We start from the raw sequence: 17,292 nt of genomic DNA, 5'->3' as shown, positions 1-17,292 counted from the left end.
GGCGTTGCTTTAGGCTGAAAGGGGAGTGTAATTTTTGGTCGCCTTCTAGATGAAGTATGTAAATCGTGAAAAGAATTGTTCGAATCATCTTGACGGCTTGCTCAGACGAGATCGTTGCATGGCACCGCTTGACGTAATATTTCTTGTGATTTCCAGGCTTGGTCGTCGAAAGCTGAATCAACCTTTTCATGCCTCTGATATCCGGGATAGAGTGTTTAGCATTTTCGCCGAGGCAGACCGTGGATCCTCACTGCCATCACTGGGGTTAATTGGAGGAGAAGAGACGATGCATAGTCGTATGAATGACCGAGTACCAGGCTTCGTGGAGGTGACTTTGGGAAAGGTCACCAGGAAAGTAAATGCAGACTCAAATAATCAATTAGTGTCTGAGTTGTCGGAGATCGTCATTCATCGAACGAAATCACCCGTCCATATAGACTTAACTGGAAGCTAGCAAGTTGCTGGCCCAGAGTCGCGGCCCGGAGACATCCAGCTGATCTCGAAATCGACCGTTGTTAGCGAGCGTAAGAGGGATAGTCGGTAGAAAGCCGCACCTTGTTCAGTGCCGTCGATCTTGGTATCATCAATTCCCATCAGGGCCCAGTCCGTCCGCTGAAGGCTCTTTTCAAGCTCTGGTCCAAGTCGATGCATTCGAAGTCGGCGACTTGCTTTTCCAACAAAGTTCCTAGGCTTCACAGCGTGTGTTCTTCGCCTCGTACTTACATGACCGACGTGTAAGATCAATCTTCGCTGACGTTCTCTGCGGATTTAGGCAGATTCAGAACGAGTTTCCGAGTAGTCGGTACTCGCCCACAAAGAGACCTTTCAGGAGCGGAAGAAAATGTCTCCGAACAGCGACTTGGGTCGCGATAGACAATTGAGGAAGTCGCGGTTGTACGAGATTGCGTTCGAAGTTCGCTACCCGGAGACAGTCCTTCCGATATACGTGACGCCACTGACGCGTTTATTCTGATTTGACCACTGAGGGTTGGTGTGAGGGTGGATGGATGGTGGATGGAGGGAGCTGGACGCCTTGATGAGGAAGCAGATCACTCCAATCATATGGCGCCCGAAACATCCGCGTCCCTGGATCCGAACCTACCTACATAGGTACCTGCTAGGTATTCACTCACTGCAGGGTATACCTCGCCTTAGAAGATATAAGAGCCAAAAGCGACGACGCTCGCTGATGGCGTCTCTACCTATGATGTGGACCAACTCACGCTCTTCCAAAGGAAAGAAAGCGAAGCGAAGCAATGCTCAATTCCAAGACGCTCCGAAACATTTACGGGAGAAGCCACGAGAACCGCGTCTCTCCCAGGGACAAGGATATCAAGGGCTCCAATATCATTGCTCTCAAATCCATCATCAAAGGCCTCGTCCTCGTCCAGCTGACCTTCTTTCTCCTCTTCTGCTACATCTTTGGCACGCTGTATGTCTCCAACTCGCATGTTAAGAATCTGAGCGTCGTCTTTGTCGATTACGACCAAGGTCTCATCGGGCAGTCGGTGCAGGCCGCGTATAACAAGCTCAAGGGCGACGATTTCCCGACCCTGTATGCGCGAAGCCCGGCCGAGTATCCAACTCCAGGTTCGATCCGGCATGGCGTTTGCAAGACCGACTTCTGGGCAGGCTTCTTCGTCTCGGCCCACGCGTCCGACCGCCTCGCGACTGCCTTGGGCGGAGGAGAGGCGGCCTTGACCTACGACCCAGCGGACGTAATGACTTACATCTGGAACGAGGCGCGGTGGCCCACGAATGCCGAAAGCCTTCTCGAGAGCAACTTGGCCAAACTCTCGACTGCTGCTCAAGAAGCTTACTACTCCGTCAACGGCACCGGCGCGATTCGGGCTCTGAATGTGTCTTCTCCGCAGGCGGTCTCAGCGCTCTACAACCCTTGGCAAGTCCAAAGCATCAACATCATGCGCACGAACCAGGGCCCACGCACAGTCTACAATACCATCGTCGTTGTGCTGATTATCATCAAGCAGTTTTTCTTCTTGATGCTCATCAACGGCCTCTGTAGCACCTTCAAACTGTACCTTCGCCTCAAACCCCATCACCTCATCTTCCGCCGTCTCCTTGGGAGCTCCATATCCACCATCATGGGCAGCTTGCTGCTCACGGGCGCCATCTGGGCATTCCGCGACAACTGGGGCGTTAACGCGAACCAGTTCGTGCTGACGTGGATGACGTACTGGTTGTACGAGGAGATCAACTTCTTCTTCATAGACGCCGCGACTGCCTGGGTCCCGGCCCCGTTCATGCCGAGCGTGCTGGTCACCTGGGTCATCCTGAACGTCTCGTCCACGCTTCAGCCGATCGAGCTCAGCGCCGGCTTCTTCAAGTGGATGTACGCTCTACCTGCCCACGAAATGTACGAAACCCTCGTCGACATCTGGTCGGGCGGCTGCAACCCCCAGCTCTATCGCTCTTTGCCCATTCTTTTCTCCTGGTGGATTGTCTTCACGCCGTTGGCCATGCTTGGCGTCCTGAAGAGATGCCACTTCGCGGCAATTGATTTCGACAAGGAAGAGGCCGCCTTTCAGAAGCGGTTCCAGGAAGCCAAAGATTTCGAGAGGAAACGAGATCTGGAGCGGAGGACGGATATCGCTGCCGGGAAAGAATCCACCGATCAGGAGGACGACGTCGAGTTGGCCAATATGCTGAGGAGGCAGGAGACGGAATTCAGGTCGCTGTATTCGACTCCCAGCCGAACCAGGTATGGGCCTAGCATCGTGGCACCAGGGACGGAGCGTATTGGCACAGAGGGAGTTTGATCGTCAAATCCTAACTTGGTCCAATGGATGCGGCTGGAGATTAGGCGATGGAGTCGATTGCATCCAGTTCGCTACCGTTGAAAATCCCGAGTTTGGTTCTCGCAGCTTTTTTGAGCAGCTGCAAATCTCATCCTGAGTTGGACGCGCTCGTGAAACTGCTCTCCCGGCTCTTGCTGACGCAGGCGAATATGGACCGTTCAAAGAGCTCGTATTGAGTAAGAAGGTCGTAATTTGCTGAGTAGAGAACCTGGTCTGTGCACCTATCCTCAGCTTGATTCAAGAGAGCCTTTTCTATCAGATCAGAGATGGCCGAGGTTGGGCGCTTGCTTGAAGCAGCGCTGTATCACCTCCTCGTCTGGGGCATGACTACAAAGGGGGGAAGGTGTTCGAGAAGTTTGATCAACGGGTAAGGCACGCTCACTTTTCCGGCAAAGACACACATTTCCAGGCTTTGCAAGGCATCGTCCGGCGTCGACAAACTTCCAACTCGTTTGAAGGATATACGGGTTTCGGTCTGACGGGAATTGAAAACACCAGCAAAGCCAGGCTGAAACGCAGAAAGCGCGATGTTGTCTTGCATTCCGCTGTGAGGAGGGCGGGATTCCCCGCGCTGAAAGCACGTATGTTGAGGTGACGGACTGTCTCAAACGCAACGAGGTATAGAAGGCGATGTTGAATCGACCTGTGCCAGGGTTGATATTGCATAACATGGCGACCGTGCCGTGGCTGATCCAGGCATCTCCAGCCACCCGCATGATGAGATGGTAGATACCCAGATATATACCGAGTATCGACCTGATTATCCCAGGAGAGATTTGTCGACAAGGAATCTATTTCGTTATTCTCCTGAGCACGCCCGCCATGGTCGTGTGGACTCAAGACTTTTGCCGTTATTTTCCATGATCGTGACTCACCGCACCACTCGACAGCCCGCTCCTTGTGAGTGGAAATAGGATGGAAGAATTAGAGAGACACATCAATAAATCAGTCCACCAGAAGGGGAATTACCCAGCGAGGTTGACATCCATAGATGCGACCTATAATGAGCAGGGACTTGGAACCAAAAAAACATGGCGCTGTAATTCCGAACACGTACCTACCTAGATACCCGTCAACCGCGTAACGAGGAGAAGCCGTCAGACATCCCAAGATTTCTGACTGGCAGATCTGTTTCTTACACAAGCGGCAATCCCGAGTACATGGAGGATCTTGTAATATATTATTACAGATCATTTGCAGGTGATCTCCTCGACCGCAGGTGGTATTTGGTGGCGATGGCGGCGACTTCGCGGCGGTCTTCCACGGAGGCAGAGTGGAACGCGACTCACGAGTTACCGAGTAACATGCCCGATAAGCGTTGCAGCGCTAAAGGGGGGAGACGAGAAGCCCGATGTAAGCACCCTGATACCACCTACTTGCACCGAAATACATTAGGAAGGTAAAGGATTTGCCTCGATGATGGTCGGGGGAACCGGGGATATGCTTATGAGAAGACACCTCATCTTTTCCTAACACTGACACGAAGGAATCTGGCGTTAATTGACGACAATCCCAAAAATATCCGAAAGCAACTTGTCATTCATGAGATGTACCGCTGCGATCCAATAACATCATCACTGCCACTGCGCTCATTGGGGACGGCTCGTATTTCATCAGACAAACCCATTGCACCAAAATCAGCGTTGCCTAGCAATGCAACCGACTAAAAACTGACCACCAAAGCAACATCTCAATCCTCCATCTTAACGTCCTGCTTTGCTGAATTCGCCAAGTTCTTCAACAGATAACTCCTCTTGAAGTACGTGTTTGGATGTACAATCGTCTCCAACTCAGCGGGACCCCATATGCCTTCGTCCTTGACTTTCTTGATTTCCTGCTTGTGTGCCCACTCAAACACACGATTACATGCGATATGGAACCTCTTTTTCTCCACGTCGTCCTTGACACCTCTCAAAACTTCTCGATCGTGGACTCCTGTGGCTTGGAGCATGGCGGTGAGATTGTCCACGCTGAAATGTCTATAAGGACAACCATGAGCTTCCCCCGTGCCGGGCGGATGTTCCGTGAGTATCTTCTGACATGAGTACGGGGAATATCCCCGCCCACGACGGTTCGCATCGCCCCCTACGTCGCCATACGCGTGGCGGACATTGTAGCGGTATTCCTTGTTGAATTGGTCATCAGTAATGAGTTTGAACGCCTGTCTCCAGAAGATGAGGCAGTCCTCCAGATTGAGTCCAATGCCCTTGAGGAATAGCGTGTACTGCAGGCGGCCAAAGTGCTTCAGATGGCTATTTTTCCGAAGCGTGTTGTGCAGGTGTTTCATACAAAGAGGGAAATGCTGTGAAAGGTTGTCGATGTTGGCCGCAGTGATGGCAGCGCCGGCCAGGGCAGAGTCCGAGTCGGAGAAACCGGCGTCAGGAGTAGCAAAGTTCTTGGAAAGATGGTCGAGGATAGGAGACAGACGATCATCTTCGTCGAGTCGCGGAAGATTGCGGGCAGTGAGCTCGAGGCCTTTGTCTAGGCGGCTGGTGAACTCGGTGAGCACCATGCTGGTCTGTTCGCGCATTGGAACATATGCTTTGCCTTTCCGTACGAGGACTGTCCGATGCTCGACTAATTCTGGCACTCGGGTCCAGTCCACTTTAAACCAGTTCTCACCGTCCAGACGTCGGAGACCAGGAGTAGCGGATAGAAGCTGCTCGCCTAATGCTTTCTTTTCTTCGTCTTGGACAACTTCCCAGTTCATGTTTAGGCTTTCGACGAAGGCTTGACGTTCACGGGTGTCATCTGACTGGAAGCGAAGGCGGAACAGCATGGTTTCGACTCTGGCGAAGCGTCTGCGAAGGTCTTCTGTTCTTGAAAATGCAAGTCGGAGGATGTAATGGGAGTAATGGTCCTTGCGCCGTTGATTCTTCAATTTCTGGTCCACGACACCACCCGGAGCTGCTGAATTGGAGGAGAGCGGGAGGTACTTTTTCAGCAAAGGCTCGAGGTGCGCGGACGTCTCTTCGGGCGATTTGTTTCTGAATGAGCAAGCCTCGATCTCCGCAAGTACTGGTGTTTGGTCAGTAGTATTCACATCTACTTTTCTCAGGCCAACATACTCCTCAACCTATCGATAGCCCATGTCTCAAATTCTTCCAGGCTGATCTCCTGGGTGGGAGGAACATCGTAGAACGATAGCCGGTACGGATAGTCGTTCTCTTTATAGGATGCGGTTGCGAACTGAGTCTTCTTGTGATCGATGCGTTTCCGCTTGGGGTCGAATCGTGGCTCTGAGCGCATCATTTTGTCCGATTGTTGCGTGGTCAACTTTTGGAAAAGTTGAGGTTGAGGATTGGAATATGCAATGAGCGCGGGGGGAGACGCGTCAAGGCTCGCGGATTTCGATTTCACGCGTCGCGAGGCTGCACATCGCGTTAAGGTAGCCTTGCGGAGCCTCGGAACGGAGAATCATTTATGCATGTCCAGTGTCTCCCCTCTCATTTCGAAGTGATGCTGGAGCTGTCTTCATCTTGGCTCGTCAGCGGTGTTTACAGGAACAACCTGGCTTGCATAATTCCGAACTATGGAGGCTCCATCCCTAGGTACTTGCCTCGTACATAGGTACTAGGTAGGTGATTTGTATATCCAGGATCCTTGATTGATGGACATTGCGGCCGGGGAGTTATGGGTGAACGGAAACTGCTGCTCAGTGCTCAGAAAATCCTTATCGGTGCAGTGCGACCCGAGACTTGAAATTCAATGGGCGTTTCCCCACGATGCTAACTATTGATTCTTCGGCTTACTCAACCATTTCTAGGCCGCCATCTCGGCTGCTTCATTTACCTAGCTCGGCTTCTCCTCCTAAAAGCTGCGGTTTTCTTCTCTGTCTGTTCTCTTCTCCTGAGAAGTACACTGTCCTGGTATCCCCGCCGCGACTAATCCGGTCTCTCCTTCTTCCAGTCTCTTGCGATAGAAATTATTGCATCCCCTCAGGGCGACATGATGGGCACTTGATACGGGCGGCACTGCCCGAAAAGGTGCGCCCTGTGTCACGCGCCCGTTCTCCTCTCCGTTCAGGTCAACATGACTTTCGCAACTGCCACCCGGAAGCTGAAACGAGCCGCGAGGGTCATTTTAGTTGGCGCTCCAGGTGTTGGAAAGGGCACACAATCTGAGAGACTTACGAAACGATTCCCACAATTATGCTCGATTGCGACCGGAGATCTACTGCGCGACAACGTACAAAAACAGACTGCGCTGGGTAGCTACTTGCCCTGCAATTGTTCTGCAACACGGCTGCTAACCAAACGGATCCAGGCCAGCAAGCCGATGCGTACATGAAAGCGGGTGGCCTTGTGCCGGACCCTTTGATCCTGAACCTCATCCTAAATGAACTCACCTCGAGAAAGTGGCTTGCAACCTCAGACTCCAATGAGAATATAATCGCAGCGCTCGAGAGGGGAAATGGCTCTGCCTCCGCGGTTGTGCACCCATCAAATTCACCCGATACCTCGTTCATCCTTGACGGCTTTCCCCGTACAGCAACCCAAGCCAGAGCCTTGTCCCATCTGCTCCCCATAAACTTGGTATTCCAGCTCGTGACGCCAACTGATATCATTCTGTCTCGATTGGCCAACCGGTGGATACATGCAGCGTCCGGGAGAGTGTACAACGTTGGATTCAATGACCCGAAGGTTCCTGGCAAGGACGACGTTACAGGAGAGCCTTTGATGCAAAGAGATGACGACAGTGAGGACACGTGGAGAAGGCGACTTGCCAAGTTTGAGGAAACGAGCCAGAGTCTGTTAGATTTCTACCGACACAAGGACCCAAACCTGGTAGTCAAAGTGCAGGGAAACAGCAGCGACGAAATCACGCCTCAAATCTTTGCAGAAGTCGAGGGGCGATTTGGATGAGGCAACAATAGAATAGAATTTTGACTCTCACGAGAGAAACCTTCTGTAACCTCGACTGTGATTTTCCAGATCCCATGGAGATCAAAATGATCTCTAAGCCCCGGACGCCCAGCCAGAGGTCATACAAGTGTTAATCTGCGCTCGACGCGAAAACAACCTCAGCATGGGAAGATGCCCGAGACTGGCGATATAAGTAATGCATTTTGTTGTCGGCGGGTTTAGATGAAGGAAAAAGAAAGGAAAAGAGGATTGGATTTGAAGGAAACACGGCAGGGCACTAGTGGTGCCAGTGCTAGGCTCGAGCGGCTGTGCTTGGCGTGTTTGCGCCTATTTCGAGGGTACCGACTCGCTGAGTACTGACATATACCTACTAGGTACCTAGGTAGGTACCTCGTACTTTGCACCAACGTCTTCCAGTGGTGATGACCCTCCCTGTTGTCTACCTGCTGTAGATGAGGCCAGGGGGGCAGAGCAGCTTGCTCTTGTGCCTTTGCGTGGTACAGGTAGCTGCCAGCATATACGATACGAGGTACGCATTCTCTACGACTCCAACGACTCGCTTCTCCCCTCAGCCATCAAAAACGGCCTGTTAGACTATCTATGCAACCACCATCAGTCCCACTCAGCGAAAGCAGTCCCAGGGGTTCCCTGGATGCGGCGATGTGTGATACTCCCTTCCGGTCTCTGTAAAGTTCGACTTTTCGCTTCATGCATACGTAGGTTTGAAGTCATGGAATGACGAGAACTTCCAGCAACGGGGAAAACAGCCTTCGACACTTGCGACGATGGAACTCGAAGTCCTGGGTTGCCGCTCGATTTCTCCTCCGCATCAGGCTGCTCTTGTCTGAGACCATGGTGACACCATGTTACTAACACGACCGGGCTTGCCGACAACATGCAGCACCCAGCCGCACCCTGGTTGCAGGTTCCCGCAGGGTACTACAAGCCCCTTGCACAGAATCTGTCGAATTCCACCTTGCGCCATTACCCCGGTTCCAATCGGAAGGTGCATAGGTTGACCGTCGAGGATACGACAGACTTGACAGCATCTGACATTTCTTGTGATTTGGGAAGGACAGCAACCGGTAAAGATTGCATCAAAGACATCGCTGTAACATGCAACAAAATGTGGCTTTTCTTTTCCTTCCTTTTCTTTCCTTGGGCTCCGACGATCTTAGGGGAGGCGAGATGGCGGTCCACGTTTTGCCCCTAGCCTTCCCCAGAAGGCGGTTCATCCCCCCGCCGAGAGTATCGTGGCTCAAAACAGACACACTTTGCCCTAATTTTGTACCAAGCCACAGCACCTATAGGCAAGCTGCTTTTCTTTTCATCCCTGTCGCCTGGCGGGGGTGGACGTGGCCCGTCTTTCTTTGGCCTCAATTCGTTCTTCGTTGATAACTATTCTTCATCTGCATTGTCACGCCGCAAGGCGAGAATGTGCTGGTGACCAAGTGAGCAAATCGCATAGCTTACTGGACTCTGGCGCTTTTGAATGGGAAGCATGGGAAGCTCCGGCTCCAATTAGGCACATCACGATTCACGATCGTCTCTCTGATGCTCATGTTTGCATCCCTTGGCCTCCACCGGGTCCTCCACTTGGCTCATTCGGTGCCCGCTTCATCGTCATCACTAAGCCCAAAAGGCATGGAGGTGGCACAAAGGGCGCCTGAGGAATGCAGCTGGGCGCGAGCCAGGCTGCGGTAGCCCAGCCGTAGTCCGGTAGAAGAACCAATGAAGCCGACATACCTCGCCGTGACACATCCAGCTGCGGGCGACTGACACACCAGACTCGCTCCGCCCCCCAAGGCTGCTGAGGCCCTTTAGGTCTCGAGGCCAGTCACAAGCCGCCAGGGGGCAGCCCGCCGACCAGGGAGGGGCATCGCGGTCCCATTTTCGCAAAGCCACGCCCACCCTTCGTGACGGTTGGCGTCTAACGAGGGCAAAAAAGAAAGAATCATGGTTGACGGTCCGTAAGGATGGGTAGATGCGGCCGGCATGAGGCGTGGGCAAGGGAAAAATTATCTTCCTTGCTGGGGCCCTGCAGGGTGAGAATAGAAGGTTGTCGATGTCTGGACTTCGGAGGGAAGTTGTCATGTTTAATTATTTCACAGTGTGCTTAGAAAGAATCACCTTGACTGCCTCAGACACCGTGAACTTGTGCGAAAGGACCTCCAGTCCGGATATCGAGCGGACCGTTTAGCATCACTAACCACTTAGTTCACCCTCCCCATTCCGCTTCCCTCTCCGCTGGGCTCCATACCTGCTCCATCTCCAAAAAAACAACATCACAATCCTGGCCGATCTGCCGCCCGCCCTCGTTCTCGTGTTCAGAGATCAAAGATCGACCGACGACTACGACTTGCTCCCCCTCGACGTGTCCTTTCCCTGCCTTTACTATCCTCTCTCTCCTTGCATCCTACAATTTGCGGACCCAATTGATCCTGATACCTGATACCTGGCGTCAACGAGCACGGACCCAAGGCTGGTCTGATCCAAACCCTCCCTTGCATACTTCACCTCGATCCCCCAAGTTGTGGACTTTTTCTGCAACACCTTTCCATCCATGATTGGGCAGAGATTGGCGCGCAGGAGTGAATCTGGAGGAACACAATGAGCATCGGGAATGGGACTAAGAGCAGGCTCAGTTGCCTTCTTTCATCTTCAAGTGAATTGAAGTCGTCGAGACGCCCTCCCACTGCGTACGAAGCAGGCTGACTTGTGGTGACCCCCGACTCATTTTCACCCTTGCCAGAAACGAAATAACTCCCACTACTCTCATCTGAGCTCAAGGCGACGAATTACCCAGATACGATGCTTACGGCACCTCAACGTTACGTGAATATGATGGATCCCATCCGAGATCCCAACATGTTTCAACGCCAGTCAAATGGTGCGACTCCTCGACAATATGCCATTCCTGCGAACTCGAGCACCCCTGGCCATGGACGTTCACGTTCTACAGGTCTCAGCTATGCAGAGCATGAGATGATTAGACACCGGAAGACACCTAATGGCGGGAGGTTATACGAGCCAGACACTGCCGCATTGGACAAGAGCGTGCAAATACCCGCGTCGAAGCATCTCATCCTTGGATCTTCACCCGCATTCCAGCGCCCTACCCCCTCCTTCGCCAACTCCTCACCGTGGTCAGAAACGAAACGCTCTCAGCGATCGGACCGGTTCGGCGGATCAGATATGGGAAGAGATGGAAGACAAGAGATGCATTCTCAGTCCTACAGGCCCTCCAAACCATTGTCATTTCGCCCAGCTTGGGACTTCCCTGGTGGGCTTGATTCGATGCTCAACCAGACTCTGCCAATACAGCCGACACAGAGGTATTATGTCCAGCCTGGCTCCAACATCCCCACCGTTCTTCCCGCTACGCTTCAATCCCAATTCGGGCCCACTGCGTCTGCTGGCCAGGAGTTGTACGGGCCGTATTGGCCAGACGGAACGTACAATCCCTACCGTCCAGCTGCCGTTCGAGATAGTCGGTTCTTTCCACGTGCTCCAGCCGAGAGGTTTCCTTTAGACCATCATTTTGAACACTTTCACTCTCTTCGAAAACATGGCCGGCTACCAGTTACACCGAACGACAATTATCTGCAAAGCATGCCCCAGCAGATGTTAGGTACACCAATGGGATTGATTGAGTCACCTTCGTCGAAATGGAATCTTCACCAGAATACGTACCATGCCACACAATACCCCTACTCTCATCCTTATCCACTACCTGAACGCGCAATGGGAGATCCAGTGGCCCCTGTGACAGGACCAACGCTGGTATCTCTCATGCCTGGACCTCGGGCAGAGCGCATCGCGTTCAGAGACAAGACCTTCGTCTGGGCCAACAAAATCTATATGGATCTTCTTCAGACAATAAGATGTACTACGAAAGATCAGCGTTCGACCGCACATAATGGCTCGGGAATGAGGCCTGCACTGAAGCCTGCCATTTTCCCCAAGCCCCCCATCAGGTCTGGATCACATTTCCAACTTGATTCGACGGACCAACCACCAGTTCAGCGGCGGGAAACCTCTAACGCCTACCCGAATACTACCGCCGAACAATCAGCGTACGACATTCCATCCCGACCACAGACCGCCATATTCAGACCGCCCAAAGCTCTGACTGCGCAAGATTTCCAGTCTTTTCCGAGTCACTCCGAATCCAAGAATATACCTCGTCAACAATATGAAGGATATCAACTGCAAGAGATAAGGCAGGTAAGCACCAGGACCAACAATGTGCCGCAGGTGCCCTCTTTTGAATCGGCAGTCACTGCACTTCAGACCATGGAGCTGCTTTGTCAGGAAGCTGATGCTCCCTGGGTGGATGGCATGTTGTTAGCAGGCTGTTTGGCTTACGGCCTGGGCAACTACGTGAAAGCTGAAGAGTGGTACAGGGCAGTTTTGAGACAGGACCCTAGCCATATTGAAGCCATGTCTAACCTAGCAGCAACCTGTCACGCCCTCCACCGCCGCGAAGACGCACTCAAATATTGGTCAGACGCCGTCAGCTTACGACCGAGCTACTTTGAGGCCGTTGAGCATCTGATTGGGCTGCTCTGCGCAAGCCACCGAGCAAGAGAGGCTGTCAGTGTGATCGAATATGTGGAGAACACACTTCGGATCCGGGTCGACGATCCCCATAGCTCTTGGGCCGAACTGAGTGACGCAGAAAGCGATACCAAAAGTCATGCCTCGAGCATCAGCACAGTCGCCTCGTACGACAATGCCCAGTATGACTACGATCCTGATCACAACCAGAATTCCTCGGCGGCATCCGAATCGCAGCCTCCCGGCTATGGTACTAGCGGCTATGCAATCCCTGGGGCAGACAACGGCCGGATGCTGGCTCTTGTGCATGCCAAGGGAAACATGTTATATGCCCTGGGCCAAAACCATGCTGCAGCTGCGGCATTCGAGGACGCCGTTCTCATCTCCACCGGCCAGAGGAAACAAGGGATCAGGGGACTGATCGATGACATTTTGAAGGCTTGTCTGTGCACCATCCGCGACCGCGAGTACGTCCGAGCAAAGCTCGAGAGCAAGGAACCCATTCTGCTGGCTCCTGAGCACGCCGAAGCCACTGCCAGGCACATGTTTCCGCCAGAAGGCAATTTACCCGGTCTCGAATACGTCTCGCCGCCCTTTGCAGTACAGGCCGGAATCTCCACCACCAGCAATTCCCTGCTTTCGCTCGCCAAAATATACCAGGATGGCATGTCCAACGCGACAGAAATTGGAAGTCTAAAATCTCCAGCGACACGGGAGATTCTGGCATTGTACTACTTGTCGTTGTCTCTGCAGCGAAGTCCCTCTACAGCGAACAATGTGGGAATTCTCCTTGCCGGCGTTCAGCAAAGTGTGCATCCCGATCATCTCGCCGATTCGAACTTCTCCCAGATTTCCAATATACCAGGGGTTGTTGCTGGCACCGGAGTGTCTTTGGCATTGATGTATTACAACTATGGCCTCAATATCGACCAGAAGCACGCCCATTTATTCACGAACTTGGGCAGCCTGCTGAAAGATATCGGGCAACTTGGCGCTGCGATCAAAATGTACGAGCGCGCCGTATCCTGCGATGGTAGTTTCGACATTGCGCTGGCCAATTTAGCAAACGCCGTCAAGGATCAAGGTCGTGTGGCTGATGCGATTGCCTATTACAAGCGAGCAGTTGCGGCCAACCCTGACTTCGCCGAAGCAGTTTGTGGGCTAGCTACGGCATTGAACTCGGTGTGTAGTTGGGACGGCCGGGGAGGCATCTGCGTGAGTGACAGCATGCGGGACAGTCTACACGTAGACGAGAGAGGGATGAAGCAACCACCATCCCGCCCGTACGGTTGGATCAACCGAGTGGTGGAAATTGTCAAGAAACAGCTCAAGGAGGGGGAAACTTGGGGATGTGGAACATTGACCCCTGCAGTCATCGACTCGCTGGCAACGCAGTTGACTTTGCATAAGCAGTCTTCCCGGGACAACGGACGAAATCAGACTCTGGAAACTGTCCGACAAGCACTGCGATACTGGTCTGGACAGAGATGGGAGGGGTCCAGGATCGTGCGTCTTGTTGAACGCGCAATCCGTCAAATTGGGTGGCAATGGTATCAAGATCGGTATAAACGTCGAAGAGAGTATCCGGCTCGAAAATACGCTCGACCATATCTTCCCAACTCGATGTCGCCACCATCAGCGCCAACCGTGCTTCCTTTCCATACATTCACTGCACCACTCTCTGCCAAACAAGTTCGACAGATCTCGCAGAGAAATGCTCTCCGCATCTCTGTATGCACTCTTCGATCTGCATGGCTTCCGGCCACAGTGTTCCCTCCGCCGTCTCCTCCAAATCCCTACCTGAACGTTGGCTATGTCAGCTCGGACTTCAACAATCATCCTTTGGCGCATCTGATGCAATCGGTCTTCGGCCTGCATGACCCGTCGCGAGTGAGAGCTATCTGCTATGCAACAACTGCCTCTGATGGGTCTGTCCACCGTCAGCAGATCGAACGTGAAGCACCAATCTTCCATGATGCGTCGTCGTGGAGTGTGGAACGACTAGTCAATCAAATTGTGAAAGACAACGTCCATATCTTGGTTAATCTCAATGGGTACACCAGAGGCGCACGAAACGAAGTGTTTGCCGCTCGGCCTGCACCTATCCATATGTCTTTCATGGGCTTTGCTGGTACACTAGGAGCTGAATGGTGCGACTACGTCTTTGCTGACACGATTTCGGTGCCGCCGGACACGCTCTCTCCATGGCGACGCAATGTGGATATTGAAGATCGGTTACGGACGGACTCGTTGGTGGAGGACCTTGAAGATTGGGTGTACTCGGAAAACGTCATCTTCTCGCGTGACACATTCTTCTGTGTCGACCACAAGCAAAGTGCCCCCGACGCAGAGAATGGCCCTCCAAATCTCAAAGATCCCGTCAAGCGTGACACGGCTTGGGAACGCGAACAAGACAGGCGCTGGAAACTCAGGAAAGAGCTGTTCCCAAACTTGTCGGACTCGGCTGTAATTTTGGGCAACTTCAACCAGCTCTACAAAATTGATCCAGCCACGTTCGACATGTACCTCCAGATTCTCAAGGCGGTCCCCAACGCAATATTGTGGCTACTGCGTTTCCCGGATTTGGGCGAGCAAAATCTCAAACGCTATGCTGAAAAATGGGCTGGCAAGCAAGTTGCTGACCGCATCGTGTTCACCGACGTGGCTGCCAAAGGAACGCACATCACACGCGCCTCTGTCGTTGACCTCTTCCTCGACACGCCGGAATGCAACGCACATACCACTGCTGCCGACACCGTCTGGTCCGGCACGCCCATCGTGACATGGGGTAAATGGAAGTATAAGATGTGCAGTCGCATGGCCGGAAGCATTGTAGCTAGTGCACTACCAGAGGGCCGTGAAGGTGACGATGCAAGGAGGGATCTGCTCGTCCGAAGCGAGAAGCATTACATCGACACGGCAATTGATCTCGCACTGGATCTCGAATACCCGTCATCCGAGTCCAACGGACGGAAAATTGGGCGTGGTAGGGGCAGACTGGTGGACTTGCGGCGCATGTTGTGGGAAGGGCGTTGGACAAGTCGGTTGTTCGACACGAAGCGCTGGGTGAGGGATTTGGAAACGGCATATTGGGCTGCTTGGAGGAAGTGGGAGAAAGGCGAAGGTGGTGACATATGGTTATGAGGAAAGCAACAAGCAACGAGTGGGACATACAACGGCGATTTGGGAGATTTGTGTCTTTCAAGCCTGGGAGAAGCCAAAGTGCATTTTCTTTTATTCATGCGAGGATGATCGAGCGAGCGAGTTTACCCGGGACGGAGTTTGCAAGCAAGCAAGCTGGCGCCGTGTGATGGATGGGTTGATCTCTATGATTTCCACAAAGAAACGGGGTGGAAAAAGTTGGTTTCAACATGAAGCGAACGTGTATGGATGCTAGGCTAGGGACGGCCACATACTACTCGCTATGGGATTCTGCTTCTCTTTCTTTTTTGTCTTTTTGTGATGGGAAGGGCAAGAAAGGCTTCAGCGATCATGCAATGATTGCCGCCTATGGGACATGAAAAGATACTTTGATACTCTTGACGACTTGCTACGAAATGCGAAAGGGCCACCTACAGCTTGGAGGTGGGGGTGTCTTTCTTTGGCACCGACTGTCATTTGCATGGCCCCAGTTCCTGGTCCAAAGACCTTTTTTATTTCTTGTTTTACGTTGCACATTTCACATTTCACGGGGTATTCATTCCAGTGATGGATTTGGATTCCAAATGGCTGGCCTTGGGGGAGGGGGCACCGCTGGCAACTCGGCTGCTCCGATAAAAGGGGGGCCAACCCGGTAAAGTATCAGTCTGCGGTCCCTAATATTGCTGTGCCTTTTTGCGCGAATGAAGGATTGGTAAAATGAGAACACGGGAACCAGGGGCGCCAGGAGAAAAAATGCACCAAAGGGGGCCCATGGCAGAGAGACACGAGCCACAAGACAGGCAGGCAGGCAGGCAGGCAACAGATGAGAAAAGAAAGAGTGTTGAAGGGAACCTTGGAAGTGAATATTCCTCCCCGATCTTCCTTCACGGACATGCAGGTAGATAGGTGGTTTTTGATACCTAACCCTACCGACGACGTTGATAGGGGGCAAGGTAAGTCTTTTTTTTCCCATCCACATGCCCCGTCCCTGGCACATGTTATCTGGAAGTATTCATGAAATTAATATCGATATGAGGGGACTAGGGTTTGTGGGCTTTACTAAACTGTGTGTGTGTGTGTAGTGTAGTTCAGGATCTTGGAAACGTTGCTGAGATTTATATCACTCAACTCTACGCGCGGCCCGTGTTTACCCATTTGGCCATTATGATTACATCGCCGTGTGCTGTGGTGTTGGACTCTGTGGTCTCTAGATGTTGCTTCATATCTATGTGATATATATATATGTGTGTGTCGATATGTGTATGTGTTGACACGGATGCCCATTTCAATACACACACTTTTTTATGATTCCCTTTTTCTCACCCCCTTTTTCTCTCTCTCTCTTTACCCTTTCGTTGGGTGTCGAGCTATGACTAGGGAGGTAGTCCGTGATAGTCGCGATGGTATTCATCTTGATACCCGTCTTGATGTTGACATTGAGGACAGATGTCGAAGTTGATTTCCACGGCCTCCGGGTCTATAATCCTGTTGCGTCTTCGACTGTCTGTTTGGCGGTCCGCGCCCTTATACCTCATCATCTCTCCGCTTACATGTTTCTCAATGTGTTGTTCTTGCGGCTATCCAGACTTGGTCACAGGTGGTCAAGGGATCAGAGAGGGCGAGCGAGCGAGGGGAAAAGAGAGAGAGAGGTAATGGAGACAGAGAGCGTTTTGCGTATTAGGCCTTGAGTACGCTTTCTTTGCGTGGTATTGCCACATGGTCTGATATCGAGGTAGAGAGGTGTGCTAGAGTAGTACCCGTGAGGCTATCGCCGGCCAAAGGAATGATGTTGAGTCGATTCTGCTCCGTTGAATGAACAGTCCTGTCACCGCTCCTCTCCGCTCTGTATTCACTCGACGGTCAATTCCAGAAATTCTTTCTTTTTCTTTCCTCTTTCTCCTTTCCTT

General features: G+C 52.3%; 4 protein-coding genes across 4 annotated transcripts; 3 read left to right on the top strand and 1 right to left on the bottom strand.

Moving 5' to 3' along the window:
- Positions 1 to 1,256: 1,256 nt before the first annotated feature.
- Z520_03605 (uncharacterized protein) lies at positions 1,257 to 2,780 on the top strand (the record flags this gene model as incomplete). The annotated part of the gene is made up of 1 exon (XM_016774115.1): positions 1,257 to 2,780. The coding sequence occupies one exon, from the start codon at positions 1,257 to 1,259 to the stop codon at positions 2,778 to 2,780; it is 1,524 nt and encodes a 507-aa protein (XP_016635061.1).
- A 1,729-nt stretch (positions 2,781 to 4,509) lies between these two features.
- Z520_03604 (uncharacterized protein) lies at positions 4,510 to 6,071 on the bottom strand (the record flags this gene model as incomplete). The annotated part of the gene is made up of 2 exons (XM_016774114.1): positions 4,510 to 5,837; positions 5,888 to 6,071. 2 exons carry the CDS (start codon positions 6,069 to 6,071, stop codon positions 4,510 to 4,512), a joined length of 1,512 nt encoding a protein of 503 aa, XP_016635060.1.
- A 780-nt stretch (positions 6,072 to 6,851) lies between these two features.
- Positions 6,852 to 7,684, top strand: Z520_03603 (uncharacterized protein; the record flags this gene model as incomplete). The annotated part of the gene is made up of 2 exons (XM_016774113.1): positions 6,852 to 7,029; positions 7,086 to 7,684. The coding sequence occupies 2 exons, from the start codon at positions 6,852 to 6,854 to the stop codon at positions 7,682 to 7,684; spliced, it is 777 nt and encodes a 258-aa protein (XP_016635059.1).
- Positions 7,685 to 10,495: 2,811 nt separating this feature from the next.
- Z520_03602 (uncharacterized protein) lies at positions 10,496 to 15,388 on the top strand (the record flags this gene model as incomplete). Its single annotated transcript, XM_016774112.1, has 1 exon — positions 10,496 to 15,388. One exon carries the CDS (start codon positions 10,496 to 10,498, stop codon positions 15,386 to 15,388), a length of 4,893 nt encoding a protein of 1,630 aa, XP_016635058.1.
- Positions 15,389 to 17,292: the final 1,904 nt, after the last annotated feature.

Source organism: Fonsecaea multimorphosa (genome assembly GCF_000836435.1).
Source record: "Fonsecaea multimorphosa CBS 102226 unplaced genomic scaffold supercont1.5, whole genome shotgun sequence".
Lineage (NCBI taxonomy): Eukaryota > Fungi > Ascomycota > Eurotiomycetes > Chaetothyriales > Herpotrichiellaceae > Fonsecaea > Fonsecaea multimorphosa.
This window is presented reverse-complemented; position numbering and strand designations above follow the sequence as displayed.